This window comes from Carassius auratus, chromosome 31 (assembly GCF_003368295.1).
Source record: "Carassius auratus strain Wakin chromosome 31, ASM336829v1, whole genome shotgun sequence".
Classification (NCBI taxonomy): domain Eukaryota; kingdom Metazoa; phylum Chordata; class Actinopteri; order Cypriniformes; family Cyprinidae; genus Carassius; species Carassius auratus.
The window spans coordinates 1,255,165-1,270,083 of NC_039273.1; the positions used below are offsets into that span (position 1 = coordinate 1,255,165).

The 14,919-nt window shown below is 36.2% G+C and overlaps 1 protein-coding gene across 9 annotated transcripts in view; it reads left to right on the plus strand.

Moving 5' to 3' along the window:
• The window catches only part of LOC113050151 (neuron navigator 1), a 56,594-nt gene that overhangs the window by 34,880 nt on the left and 6,795 nt on the right, over positions 1–14,919 (plus strand). For 3 of the 9 annotated variants that reach the window (XM_026212866.1, XM_026212871.1, XM_026212873.1), the window contains 19 exons: positions 240–543; positions 3,548–4,280; positions 5,321–5,725; positions 6,825–6,866; positions 6,949–7,103; positions 7,186–7,347; positions 8,170–8,222; positions 8,395–8,418; positions 8,678–8,755; positions 9,606–9,614; positions 10,368–10,451; positions 11,084–11,195; positions 11,286–11,407; positions 11,572–11,580; positions 12,586–12,746; positions 12,843–13,005; positions 13,734–13,902; positions 14,009–14,100; positions 14,752–14,847. In XM_026212866.1, coding sequence (XP_026068651.1) covers positions 240–543; positions 3,548–4,280; positions 5,321–5,725; positions 6,825–6,866; positions 6,949–7,103; positions 7,186–7,347; positions 8,170–8,222; positions 8,395–8,418; positions 8,678–8,755; positions 9,606–9,614; positions 10,368–10,451; positions 11,084–11,195; positions 11,286–11,407; positions 11,572–11,580; positions 12,586–12,746; positions 12,843–13,005; positions 13,734–13,902; positions 14,009–14,100; positions 14,752–14,847 — 2,973 coding nt within the window. The remainder of the gene's footprint in view (positions 1–239; positions 544–3,547; positions 4,281–5,320; positions 5,726–6,824; positions 6,867–6,948; positions 7,104–7,185; positions 7,348–8,169; positions 8,223–8,394; positions 8,419–8,677; positions 8,756–9,605; positions 9,615–10,367; positions 10,452–11,083; positions 11,196–11,285; positions 11,408–11,571; positions 11,581–12,585; positions 12,747–12,842; positions 13,006–13,733; positions 13,903–14,008; positions 14,101–14,751; positions 14,848–14,919) is intronic. The other 6 variants (XM_026212867.1, XM_026212872.1, XM_026212868.1 and 3 more) reach the window with 5 other exon arrangements.

The following is a 14,919-nucleotide window of genomic DNA, read 5'->3' on the forward strand; positions in this document are numbered from 1 at the left end:
CTTTTCTGATTATTATCAATATTGAAAACAGTTGAGCTGCTTCATATTTTTGTGGAAACGTCGATGCATTTTATTTTTCAGGATTTATTTATGATTTAAAAGAAGAACAGCATTTATTGGAAATGGAATTTTTTGCTGCTGGCACATTTGATCAATAAAATGCATCGTTTGTGAATAAAATGTAGAACAGTGTGGTCTCTCATCTTCTAACAGATGTCCTGTACTCTGTGTGTGTTCAGTTGCGGACGGATGCAGAGAAGCGCTCTCTGGTGGAGAGTGGACTGGCGTGGTACAGCGAGGACAGTAAGTCTTTACGGAAGGCTGATGGAGTTTATGACACAGGGAGCTTAAAATCTGAGCCTTCAAGCAAGTGGAGGAAACCTCGTCTGCTGGATGCTTCTGCGCAGGACAAGACGGGGAAAGGAGAACTGAAGAAACCTCACAGTCTTGGACAACCTGCGAGCTACAAAAAGAGCCGCAGTCGTCCTGTGGGCGTCACCTCTCCCATCACACACACCTCACAAAGTGTGCTTAAAGTTGCAGGTATTATTTGATTTGATTCGATTTTTTTTATTATAATTATAATTTTTTTGGTATTTTATATTTCATTTGTCGTTATGTTATTTTATTATTTTTTGTTTGTATGTGTGCGTGCTAACATTTAGGCTTTAGCTGTGACACAATCGGACTGTATATTTTGATTTGGATATATTTCAGAGATAAATTCATTCGGGGGAACTGTTGGCAGCCAAACAAAAACTTTTTGTTCTCCAAACATGCATCTTCACTTTTTTCAAGCAGGATGCAGCTCCAGAAGGATTATATATTAACGGTACTATATCATGAGCTGGAAATGAACCAGCTGGACAAACTTCTTAGGTTGATTCTTACTGCTGTTGTAAATGAAGACTGGTGAAGTGTCTCTTCAGCAGATCTCACACTGATGACTCGAGTGGAAACTGTAAAACAACCACATGAATCGGATCAAAACAGAGTCTTAACTTCAAAAGTTCAAGTCATCATTGGCTCACCTTCATATCCATCTACATTAAGCTTTTCTATACAGTGACCAGGGCCTCAAAAACAGACAAAAACTAACCATAAAAGAAGTCCACATGACTCGAGCCCTATATTCAGAGAAATCCGAAGCCATATGATAGATTTCTGTGAGATTTAACTCATTATCCACTTAAAAAAAGTTGAGTTTCTCTCAAACCTCATTAAGTCATGCTGGTTTGGCGTTACATGAAGATGCATAAATCATGGTTAACTATTCCATTAACTCTTCTCCACTCTATTTTGACTTTCCTCAAATGGCTGAGCACATTTCTTGAGAGAGAAACCTGTCAGGTTCATCGTTTCACCATCTTCCATCGCCTTACCTTTCTGTGCTGGATCCATCGTTTACAATGACATTTAAATGTCAGGGATCCATTGTGCTTAGAAGAAAACCAGCAGCTGTTTGGCACCATGTGGCATTTGACTTTGTCACACTGACATCCTGTTATAAAAGTCCCCTCACAAATGGCAAATACATAATCATCAGTTTAAGGAATAAAACTGAAAATTCAGCTTTGCCTCACAGGAATAATTTACATTTAAGAATCAAATAAATGCAGCCTTCGAGACTTCATTAAGAACAAAACAGAATTATGTATATAAACAAAAATGCATATACATACTATATACTGCAGAAAGAAAGTCTGGCAAGTTTACATGTTAAACAGTATATCAGCTGTTTTATCATTCAAAACCTAACAAATGTGTTTTTAAAAAAATATTTCTGCATGAAAAGTGTGCTTGAGTTGTCGCAGAATGACATTTTTAAGTAGAAAAACTGAAATTGTATCCAAAAGACAATAATCAGGCATGTTTTCAGGCATTTCCCAGCATGCCACGCTCAGATAATGCTCTCCGCTTGATGATAGATTATCTGTAGGCACTTTGAGAGCTTCTGTCATTAGTGTTCGTTCAGTGATTAAAGCTTCATAGAAACTCATCTGTCTGTAATTACTCCTCCAAATGTCATTAAACCTCATTAGTTCACGTATCCTTGTTTGCTATTTTTGCTTGTAGTGTGTAGACGTGTGTCACGCGTGCTGGTGTTTAGATCCTGTGTAGGCCGAGATGCTCTTATCTTTGAAGGGTCTGTAATTAAACACAGATGGCTGCTTGCCCTCGTCTTCATCAGCGATGACTCACTACTGTAGAGTTAGGCCACAGAACCATAATCATGGCTTCAATCGGGTCCTCTCCATGACTGCATCTGATGTCATAGCCCCAAGGCTTTCCTACTCACCTTTCTAATGATACGTCTCTGTGTGTCATCCTGGTTTTGTTCATTATCTCTGATTCAGCTTTGTGTGTGAAAGGAAATTAAACTTTCTTGACGATGAGGTTGATGTGGTAAGTTCCCACAGAAAAGCACTGCGGTGGTAACATGGGAATTGGATGGGAATAGCGTGGTATTTAAATGGATTGCATGGAGCTGAATGATTGCTGTAATCATTCATGTGGTTTATACGTGATATATCAAGGTACTTCAATAAATGCCGTGGGTTATGTCTAAAAACATATGGGATTTCCATCCTAGAGGAAGATTTTTTGCTCACAAATTGCTTTTCATATTTCAGAATAATTAATGGAGTTTGAACATCCCAAGGTTTCTGGGTTTTGGCTTTCATTGGGGTTTTGTGTCTAAAACTATGTTTTAAAAGATAAATAGTGTTGTTATCATTAACTAAAGCTATTACATTTAAAGTTGAAGTAATTTTGTTTTTATATACTCTATCTCTATGTTTTTATTTTTAAATTAAGTTTTAGCTGTTAAGTTTAACTAATTTAATATGAGAAATGTTTGCTTGGCATCTGGCTGAAATTATTTTTATATGTATTTTATTTTATTACAGCTATTAGAATTTTTCTAATGTTTTTATTTAAATAAATAATAATTTATTCAATAATTATAATAATGTTTGGTATTTAGTTAACTATAATAACCCTGATTAAAATAAAAACTGATATAAAATAAATGATACAAATTTGATGAAAAAATGAAATAATACAATAGAATAGAAGCTAATTAGAATTCGTATTTAAAGTACAAAAACTATTCAAACTTAAAAACTAAAATTAAATAAGAATATATAAATAAAACGTAATTTAAAATATTGATAAATAGATTCTAAATAATACTAAAATAACATTTTAACAAATAAAAAAACACAATGTTTTTCATTTTGAAGAGATTTGATAAATATTTTGGTTAAAAATCCATGAAAAAGATTAAATAGTTTCCACTGACTGGATCTAATTTTAAAGGAATGGTCTTCTTTGAGCGATACAATGAAAATATTTCCCTGAAATATCAATTAATCATTTATACTTTTAAAGTCACCCGATCGACTTGTTTAAGATAAATAAATAAAATGTAGTCTTTACCAGTAATATTCCCCTCTGTATATCTTGTGTTACAGCAAACATTGGTGCTCTTGGGTTTAAATATGCATGTGTACATATGAGTGACTGTTTCTTTCTTTCTTTCTAGTCCCTAAAGGAGACACTAAGGCAGTCGATAAGGTGAAAATGTCCGTAAAGGCAACGGGTCTCCAGCGTTCCCGCTCTGACGCCGGCCGGGACAACGAGCACCGCAAGCCTCCCTCAGGTCTTCTCAAACCATCCGCTGGAAGCTCCTTCGGTTACAAGAAACCGCCAACCACCGGACCAGCCACTTTCCTGACAGCAGGAGGCGCTACCATCACGAGCGGCTCGGCCACCGTGGGTAAAACCCCTAGGTCCTCTGGCATCCCCATCAAACCCGTCCCAGGCGGAGGAGGCCGCAAAAACAGCTTGGACGCCAGCGGCTCCGAACAGGGGTTCCTTGCGCCCAACGCTCGCGGGAGCATTCAGTATCGCAGTCTGCCACGACCTGCCAAATCCAGCACTATGAGCTTGACCTCTCGCCCTGTCAGCGGCAGCATCGACGCCAGTCTCCTCACCCTCAAACCCGTACCTCCTCTGTCCAGCACCATGCCCAGCAGAGGGAAAGACGGAGGCAGCTTGAAAGCGGCTAGTCGCCCGAGCACCACTGGACCCGTCAACCAAACAGACCGAGAGAAGGAGAAGGAGAGGGCCAAGGCCAAAGCCGACCTGGAGATCAGCTGTCTGAAGGCCGAGAACCAGACTGACAGCTGTGCAGAGGCTGTGGAGAAGATCCACCGAGTGAGGAGGACCAGCAGCAGTAAATACCCAGAACTGTGCTCTCCGACCAGCACGCCAAGGTACGACCCTCTGAACCAATCCCACACATCAAATACAGTTCACTGCAATCAATTCATGATTCTAGTAAATAAATAGGTAAAAAAAAAAAAAATGCATGTATATTACAAATTGTATTAATATGTATTGAGTGTTTTCATTAAAAATGTAATTGCATGTTTGTGTGTGTATGCACATTTTATTATTTTATTCAGTATACATTAAGTTTGTTATTTGATATATATTTAATATTTTGTATTTATATTTATATTTAATATTACATGACATGCAAGAAAAAATAAATAAATTGTACGATTTACTAATTCGTTCTCTTAATTTACTAAAACATGCACACAATTACTATTGCCTGCCCTCGATTTACTATTGCATTTGCTCGATTTGCTAAATCATGTGCACAATTTATAAATCGAGGGAACGCAATAGTAATCGTGTGCATGTTTTAGTACATTGAGGGAATGAATTAGTAAATCATGCACACGATTTAGCCTTATATTTTTTCTGCGTGTCATGTGCGGGGCTCCGTATAATATGATATTATATTATATAATATTTAATTTGAAAATATCATGCATTGATTGTTACGATTTGTTGAATATTTAAATATTTTATAAAACAGCTAATGCTTCTGGTCTCTTGCATTTAATTTAACAAATTATAACAATATCTCCATGATATTTTCAGATAATAATTGGAGACAACTGGGGGAAATAAAGTGACTCCAGAGGCTGTGGAAAATGGGGTGGGGTGTATTTAAAATAAAGTTGTTGTTGTTGTTTGTTTTGTTTGTTTAGAAAATGGGCATAGGCAACATTTAGCAGGAAATATTCTGCAGATGCCCTGTGTGTGTTTATATTATGCAACTTATGCCGCTCAATTATTTAAAACCCTTTCTGGAAACAGACATCAAGATCCTTTGAGGTTGATTTGATGGTTGGCAGCGTTGTTGTTATGTGGATGCACTGAAATGCCTTCAGTCCTTGACTACAGAAGGTCTCTGAGTTCATGAGGTTTCTTCTGATGTTGTGGTGTTTGACTCTAACAGGTTGTTGAGCAGTAAGTCTCTAGTTCATCCTCCCAGTCTGGCTCACCTAGACACGCTCAACTCCAACAGTCTGGACTCCTGTATCACCATCCATGACCTTCCTCCAAAGATCCCTCCCTACTCCAAGCTGCAGGACCTAGCGGGCTCCCGCGTGTCCTCTCGACTCACCCCGAGCCCCGCGCCGGTGCTCCACATCGACTCTCCCAGCTGTTTCTCAGGCCAGACGCTGTCGGTCAGCAGCTCCCCCATCCTCTATCCCAAAATGTCTGGCCTGCACCGCAGCATGGAGTCACTGCCGCTTCACATGAGCGTCCCCATCAAACCTGATCTGGGAGACCGGGACGAAACCAGGAATACTGGGACATGGGGCGCAAGCAGTCGGACGTCCATCACTTTGGGCGACAGGTGAGTTTGGGTCTGTTTATTAGTTGTACTACATGAGCAAAGTAGAGCAGAACCGTGCTTTCATATAGAATAGAATCTATTAAATTCATTAAATCCCTATTCAAATTTAATCCACATGATTTTTCTGGCCAATGTACTGTTATATTATTTATGTTATTTTACTATAATATTATTATTAATCTTAGATCAACAGTTTATTTAGGAAAATATAAGAGCTAATATATTAAACCTATTATTATTATTATATAATGTTAATTTTGTATATATTAAGGATGGTAAGATTCGCTGATTCCCATTGGTGCATCAGCATAAAAGTTAACGATATGATGCATCAATTTAAAAAAGTTTGCATCGGATACAAGTTGGCATTTGTATCTTGATTAAATATAATTGCATCGTTAAAATATATTTACATCATTAAATTTATTTATATATCATTATTAGTAGATGTGCTGTACTTTTATTATTTAGAAAGTGACCAATATTTTGTGACCAGTAATTTATATGTAGATTGATTTCTCCTCTCTAAACACGTTTTCTCATAACTTCGATGTATCTTTAATGTATAGTATTATATATAATGTATTTTTTTTATTATCAATTATATTATGAATTGTCAATTGTATGTATATAATTTTTAATCAAGTAGAGAATAAATATACTCATTAAAATATATAGTACATTCATTATTTTTCATTATTATTGTTTAAATGTAAATTAAATACAAATATATTTTTTCTATAGAAGTTCTTGGAACAAATGTTTTAACAAGTTTTTAATAGTAATTATTATTATTACTGTTATTATTATTACAATACTAAGATTATTTCTATTATATATCATTTTGTGTTATGTAGTAGCACACTTATATTCCTGTATGTACTTAATTTTCCAAATGAGCTAAATAAAATGTTCAAAGCTTGCTCATGTCATTTGCTGTGAGAGAGTCGCCCCCTGCTGGCACAAGAGGGACAGAGCAAGAGCTTGAATTAATTAAACAATCAGATCACAATTCTGGACTGGGTATCAGTGTTATATTGAGCTTGTTGGTTCGGGAGGAGGTATTTATACTGTATGTGCTGCTCTCTACCCCTCCTAGTTTACAAACTGATAGGAACACCTTTCCCAAGAAAGGATTAAGGTACATCTATTTTATCTAATGTTAACTAGTACAGCAGTGCTATGTAGGATTGTTCTGATGGATGTTATGCTATCTTCCACAGTCACTATGGCGGCGGCCAATCAGATGGTGAAGTTAGGGAGCGCCGTCATTCCCACACGATCACGAGCATGACGGATTCGGAGAGCCCACCACAGCTGCCCTCTCCGACACACGTGACACAGACCTTCCTGGGAAAAACACCGCCGACCAACATCGGTGAGTGAAGGCAAACACTTCCCAGGTGTGAGATTTTACAGATAAAACCTCTGCAGATGCACATGACTGATTCTCTTCACAGTGACACCAATCCCGAGTTCAGGCTCCGGTTCCCAGATCACACGCTCCAGCAGCATCCCGGCCAATGACGTGGGATACGAGCTGTACGGCACGTCTCCTCTGGACAGCTCTCTGTCAAAGAGCATGATGAGATCTGGATCCTTCAGAGATCAGAATGAGGACGGTGAGTCGTGAACCTGCACTAATCTACTCCTGGATTTGATGCAACATGCATAAATGCTTTGTTTTGCTAGTGTTCAAATGCAGAGATGAAAACTCAAGTTTTCTAGCTTTTAGTGGTTTCTAGTCCAAGAATTTGATGTTGTTTGATCTCATTTTTACTGATAGCTCTGTAGCAGTATTATTTTAGAATTATTTATTACTTTTTAGTGTTTGTTAATATTTGAATTAGCTTTTATTTTTATATTATAGATCATTTTTATAGCAGTTTAAGTTTGAGATATTTTCATACTTAAACGTATTACACTTACGTTACCAATGCAAATTTTTTTTATTCATTTTGATAATTAAATTAAATTCATTTTTACAATGTTTATATTTAACTTTTTGGTAATTCAAATTAAACTTCTTTCATTTAGTTGCCAAATAATTTTTATTTATTTTTTTCATCTAATATTTCTATTTCATTTCAGCTTTAATTTGAATTGCCAGAAAAGCTTTAGTTTTAGTTCATAACACTGCTTCATGGCCAAACAAGATATCGTAAAATGAAACTGAGCCTTTCCTTATTTTGAATAATTGATCAGTGCATGTTCTTCTAATCAACAATCAGGTGTAGATAAACTTCAGTTAAACATCATTTTAAATATCTTTATTCACAGCATCTTTATTTCATTTAGAAATAGACCGTATTATACAAAGAAAATTGTTGCCTTCAGTTTTAAAGCAAAACACAGCATTAACTTTTCAATTTTAAATTGGTGAACATGAATCAATCTTTGGCTCTAGTCTGTATTAGTGTGTAATGTTGCTCTCTGTCTCTCAGTTCATGGATCTGTGCTGTCTCTGGCCTCAAATGCTTCATCCAACTACTCATCGGTGAGCAGAAACTGATGTATAATGTTAAAATTGAATAGAAAACAAAATCTCATGCGATTGGCTCTTTATTTTCTGAAATGTCTCTTAACAACCAGCCCTTTTTTCCTTTATTGCCTGTCCTTGCTCACTCTCTTTTGGTCTTTATCACCATTTCTGAATCTTGCTCTCTCAGACTGAAGAGAGAATGCAAGGAGAGGTAAGAATCTTCTTATGACACTTGTCTTTAATCTTCTTTTCCTCTTATTTTCTGTAATTGCTGAAGAAGAAAAAACACATTCATACTCACTTCTGAATGAAACTTATTCTGTATTATAAATGACATTTCTTTGTAATGTGACGTCAGTGTGATACTAATTGCATTACATTTTAACATTAAACCTTTTGCTGATCATAAATGTCTGTGTTTTGAAAATACCTTTGATTTTTTATGTTTCTAACTCATTCTCCCATCTCAGCAAATCCGGCTTCTGAGGCGTGAGCTGGAGACGTCTCAGGATAAAGTGACCAGTCTGACCAACCAACTCTCAGCAAATGTACGCGCAAAACACACCACCCAAAAACTGTTATATTACTTCATTCTATATTACTGGTATAATTTACAGTACACTACATTTCATAATTTCACAGTTCCTAATTGCTTTACTAATCATATTTAATTATTTTATGCTGTTATTAACACTTTTTGATGTAGATTTTGTATAGCATGTAACTGTTTGTGTCATAGCATCTATAAGCAGATGTCTATAAAATGTTGTCAGAGTTGTTTGTTTTTCAGACACACTGCCATGCAAATGATGTCACCAGCTTTTATGTTATATTTAAATACATTCCGACACTTTGGCAAACTTTTCAATCATCATTGCTTGTTTTCCTAGAATTATTAATTGGATAATGAGTGTTGGCAATATTTCTAGTGTCTTAAATCCAGCTCACTTCTCACTGCAAGGTCCCACTAACCCCAGCCTCCTTCAGCTCACCCTGCACTGATCTGCTGCTTCGACACAGCTGGCTTCAGCTATACACTCACACACTCTAATGACTGTCAGATCTGGATGGGATCAGTTTTCCCAGAAGAGATTTTGTGATTCGGATGGCATTAAAATCACTAATTCTGTAAAACACAAATTGACCTAATCACCTCAGGGAAGACTTGTCCTGTAGGGCTGTACGGTGTGCTTTATTTGGGTGAACATTTAATTGCTGTCATAAACATAAAAGTTTTCATTTCTGATGCTGGTCCCAGTGCATATATAAATGTGTGTGTGTGGGATGGAGGGTTGTGGCCCTATAGTCCTAACAGCACTGTCCCTCTCTCATCCCTGGCTGATGTCCTGTCCTGGCTTCTGATGACTGACTGCTGTCTGGGGTTGCTGGCTGTTGCAGGCAGGCCAGGTTTGTTGGACTGTCACTCACAGCCAAATCCGTCGCTGTTGCATGTGTCCGTGCCCCTCGCAGGTCCTTAGTGTGACGCTGACTGATGATGTGGAGTGGAAGTCATTTATGTTTGCCCTGTGGCCGAGTGATGATGATGATGTCATAGTGATGATGCTGGGTGCTGTATGATGGAACCACAAACACAATTGCTATGTAATTGCAATAAAACATACACAACATGCTAACAACCACTTTGCAACACTTTAGAAACACCCTGAGAACTCCCTGGAAACTACATGGCAAATCCAAAGTACTGATAATCAGTGAAAACATATTTGCAACCACATATTAATGCCAGAACACGCTAGCAACTGCAGAGCTATGGAGATGTGTGTGTAGTTGTGTATGTGATGCACTAGCATGCGCTGCTGGAGTCACAGTGAGTAGCATGATGGATATTGTGTTTTTTATCTGATTAATTGCATCGTCTCTTTGTCACACACACACACACACACACTCCTGTAACGTGTGTGTCGTCATGTGACAACCTGATGGTTTTGGCCTTTCCAGATTGCAGGTCGTCCCCTGTTCACCCTCCATCCATCCATCCATCCATCCATCCATTTCCAGATCTGTTCTCGATTCCCATCCTTTCCCATCACTCTTTCCCGGTCCAGATGGAGACCCCCGTGTCTTAGTGTGTGTGTGTGTGTGTGTGATGGTCAGTAGTGTCCGTCACACACTAACCTGCACCTGTCCCTGTGTCTGCAGGCGAACCTGGTGGCAGCGTTTGAGCAGAGTCTGGCCCTCATGACGGCGCGACTGCAGAATCTGTCAGTCACTTCTGAGCAGAAGGTCCGAGCACAGAAACAACACACCGCAGACTTACATCATTAGATGTTAGATGGGACATTTTATTACCCACCATTCAAACAGTGGAACATTTTTGCAGCTGCCTATTATATAAAACTATTATTGACATAAAAATAAATATATATATTAAATAAAATAAAATAATAATCAGAAATGTTTCTTGAGCAGCAAATCAGTATATTATTATGATTTCTGAAGAATCATGTGACACTGAATACTCGAGGAATGATGCTGAAAATACAGCTTTGATAACAGAAATAAATTCCAGTTTACAAAATATTCAATTGGAAACCAGTTATTTTAAATTGTAATAATGTTTCACAATATTACAGTTTTTATTGTATTTTTTAATGTCTTTTGTGAGAATTATTCTTCAATTCTTCTGACTTATTTAAAAAATTCTAGGCTTTTATAAAACTGGCTATACACAAATTAATTGTTATATCCATTATTAATACTAAACAGAGTTTTATTTACAAGATAATGTGAATACATTTGGGTAACAATCAAGTTTTATGGATTGTTTGTGAAAACTTTCCGTTTTAACAGTGGAATCAGATATGTTCACGTGTCAGTTTTTAACACTGAAGTGTATCTTTGGCTTATCGTTTCAGGATTCTGAGCTGGTGGACCTAAAAGAAACCATAGACGTCCTAAAGTCCAAGAACACAGAAGCCCAGTCCATCATTCAAGTGGCCCTCAACGTCCCCGACACCACACCCAAAGGTTTTTGTTTGTTTGTTTGTTTGTTGTGTATTCATGTATTCATTAGCATGCATTTTAGACTTGATGGAAGTCAGATTTGTTCCCCCTCAGAGTTGCAGATCGACCGTCAGAACTCGTCAGAGAGCATCTCCAGTCTGAACAGCATCACCAGTCACTCCAGCGCCGGCAGCCTGAAGGAACAAGAGGCCAAGAAGAAGAAGAAGAAGAGCTGGGTAAGGATGCGTTTCAGATGGTTTTCCTCGGGTCCAGGCTGGTCCAGGCTGCTCATTTCGTTGATCTTATATGTGTAATGTAGATGTAGATGGTCTGTCCCAACGCTGTGATTTAAGTATGACTGTGATCTCTTCCCTTTGCTTCCCTGTTCCCTATTTTACAGGTCTATGAGGTGAGTTGTTCTCCATCCCATCCACATCCATCACAATCACAGCATACCTGAAGCTTCTAAACAAACAATCGAGATCTTTTTTACCGTTGTATTATGTGGTCAAAATCTCAGTCTCAGCCAGTTTGATATGCTAGTTTGAAATGGATACTTTCAGGTCTAGAATCTGCCATAATATAATATAATATATTAATAGACATATTGACTGAAAAATGAATTTTCCACATGGTGTTTCAGGTGTCTTGTTAACTCAACATCATTTCATGCATTCTTAAACTGTTTAATATGTGCTTTGCGATCAATACTGTCATAACTAATGCATAAGACGCGCATATTATTACGAACCTTGTCATGCTATATTTAATTCAACATAGATAAACAGCGTTATTATAGTATAATCTGTAATTAGCATTTATTGTTATATATTTCAGTTAATTGAATGTATATTTCAATTTAATTTATTGGTTTAGTATGTGCTTTTGTCACTTTTATTTATTTTTATTTCAGTATTATTTTTAGCATTTTTAGTACTGTACTTCATCTTATTCCAGAAATGTTGTCTAGCTAACATTTCTAATTTTCATGTTCCCAGTGTAAGTTTTTCCATCTGTTTATATTTCAATATAGTTTTTTCCATTGTTTATATTGTATTTCATATTTATTTCAGTTACTGAAAATGATTTGTGATCGTTGTAGCTTTAGTTTAGTAGACATTCGTTGCGTTGTATAGTACTACTAATGCTAGTTGAATGCTTTGCATGGAAAATAAAGAGACTTGTTGGATCATTCCAGCTAAAATTCATATTTTGATACTCTTAATGCATATGCCATCAGAAGCACATTAAATCATATATGCCTCTATTGTGTTTTTTTTTGTATTGCTATTAGCTGCTAATCCAAACCATCTATACAAAACCCTCTGGGAATTAATACTTGTTTTTAAAAGGCTCTCAATAGAAAGTAGTTTCTTTAGTTAAACGTTGACCCTCATTTCTCCTCCACATGCAGCTGAGGAGCTCCTTCAACAAGGCCTTCAGTAAAAAGGGTTCCAAAGCCCCATACGCAGATATAGAGGAGATCTCAACCCCGGTCGCATCCACCCCATCTTCACCCAAAATCCACCATAATGTGGATAATGCCTCCTCTAAGGCCTCGACTTCAACATCAGGGTAGGAAAACAGCTCTTGAGGTTCTTCACAAGCTGATTGGAATCACACAGCATTCAGCTTTCATTGTTAAAGGTTTGATGTTGGTGTTTACGGCAGATCGTGCGAGGGCCATGAGGACACGGAGCACGAAGAGAAAGTGGTGTCAGAGTTACGCTCAGAACTGTGGGAGAAAGAGCGCAAGCTGACGGACATCCGCTTGGAGGCGCTAAGCTCCGCCCATCAGCTGGAGCAGCTGCAGGAGGCCATGACCAACATGCAGGTGTGTGTGAGAAGATCTTCAGAGGAACATCGCTTCATGAGCAGGCTTCTGTTTGCCTGTACAACTGATTTCAAGCCTGAGATTTTAGATTAAATGAACTCAACTTTTGAGAGTTCGTCTACTTGAGGGTTTTGTGAAATTGCTTTTGGCTGCAAACACTGACTACATAACTTTTTTTTATTAAATTAAAATTTTTGTTTAATGTAAAATTTTATTAGCAAATTAATAATAATAATAATTATATATATATATATATATATATATATATTTTTTTTTTTTATTATTTTTATTTTTATTGTTTTATTCTATAGGTGTACTGGTTAGTTATTAATAACACAAAAATAAATAATTGAAAGTGATATATATATTTAGATGTATTATTAATATTAACATTAAATATGTGTATAGTTAAATTACTAATAATAATTACAAAATCTTAATAATTATTTTGTATTTAAAATTATTATTATTGTTATTGATATTATATGTTATTATGGTTAGTTATTAATAATACAAATAATATTTGTAATAATTGTAATATATATATGTATGTATATATATATATATATATATATATATATATATATATATATATATATATATATATATATATATATATATATATATATATAATCATTATTTAGACACACTATTTAATTGATATTGATACAAAATTGATATTAAATATGTAATGCTTGTGTTAAAAAAATGCTTTAATGCCTTGACAGATGACGGTGGAAAACTTGAAGGCGGAGAATGACCAGCTGAAGACGGTCGGCCCCTCCTCCAGACCTCCAAGCTCCGCCTCCCAGTCGTCAGGGCTCAGTTCATTGGGCATCACATCACCACGGCAATCGGTCTCATCTTTCAGCAAAGGGCAAAATGAGCATTACCCAGGTCACACATATACACACAGCGATATAATGCACTGAATGTGGAGTGCTCACATCCAAACCCTCTTGAATTCTACACTTTCTCACTGTGGTTTCTGTTCGTCTCACAGATGTCTTTCACAGCCCCACCACAACTCTGCAGAAGGACGAAAGTCTCGTCAGAGTGTTGGTTCGCATACCAAATCAGCACCTATTTAAAGACGTGAGTCTATTCTACATCATAAAACAAATACTTCTGATTCTGAATTCTGATTGGACGGGCCACATACTATACAGAATACTATTATGCATTTACATACCAGTGTTATTTACAGTTGTCATTGTATTGTTTTTATTCTGTATATTATATTTTCTATACATAGAAGCCTATTTATAAATATTTAGAATTAGCACATTTTTAAAAATAAAATAAGTTTTAGTCATTTTTACATGTGCTTTGACATTGTTAGTTTTTGTTGTATCTATATGTAGGTTTAAGGTATTTGTATTTCAGTTTAAATAATATAGTACTCCAACTTAAATTTATTTTATTTTAGTTACTTGTCAAGACTATATTTTTATATTTTTAATCTAATCTTTGTTTTATTTTATTTTATTTCAGCTTACAAAAACAATTATTATTACATTAAACCATTTTATATATTCAATTTATATTGTTGTTTGTTATATGTTTTTTATTTTAAAAGAATGTTTAATAGAATAAAGAAAATATGAATATTTATTTATTTATTTTTTATATTTAGAAATTAAAATTAAATATCGAATGTAATTATTTATATAAACGTTGTTTGTACAACTGTTAACATCTTTATGATCTGCTGTAACGTTTTAAAGTCAAATGTCTCATTGGTAGGAGGTGAAACAGCTGGAGTTTTTCATAGGCACAGTTAAAATCAGCGGACGGACAGACTGGTTTGCTCTGGACTCTGCAGTTATCCAGGCTTTTAAAGTGAGTGCCGTCTGCAGTCTTCTGATGTCTGAAATGCTTTGTGAATGTGTAAAGCTCTTCTCCTGTCACCGT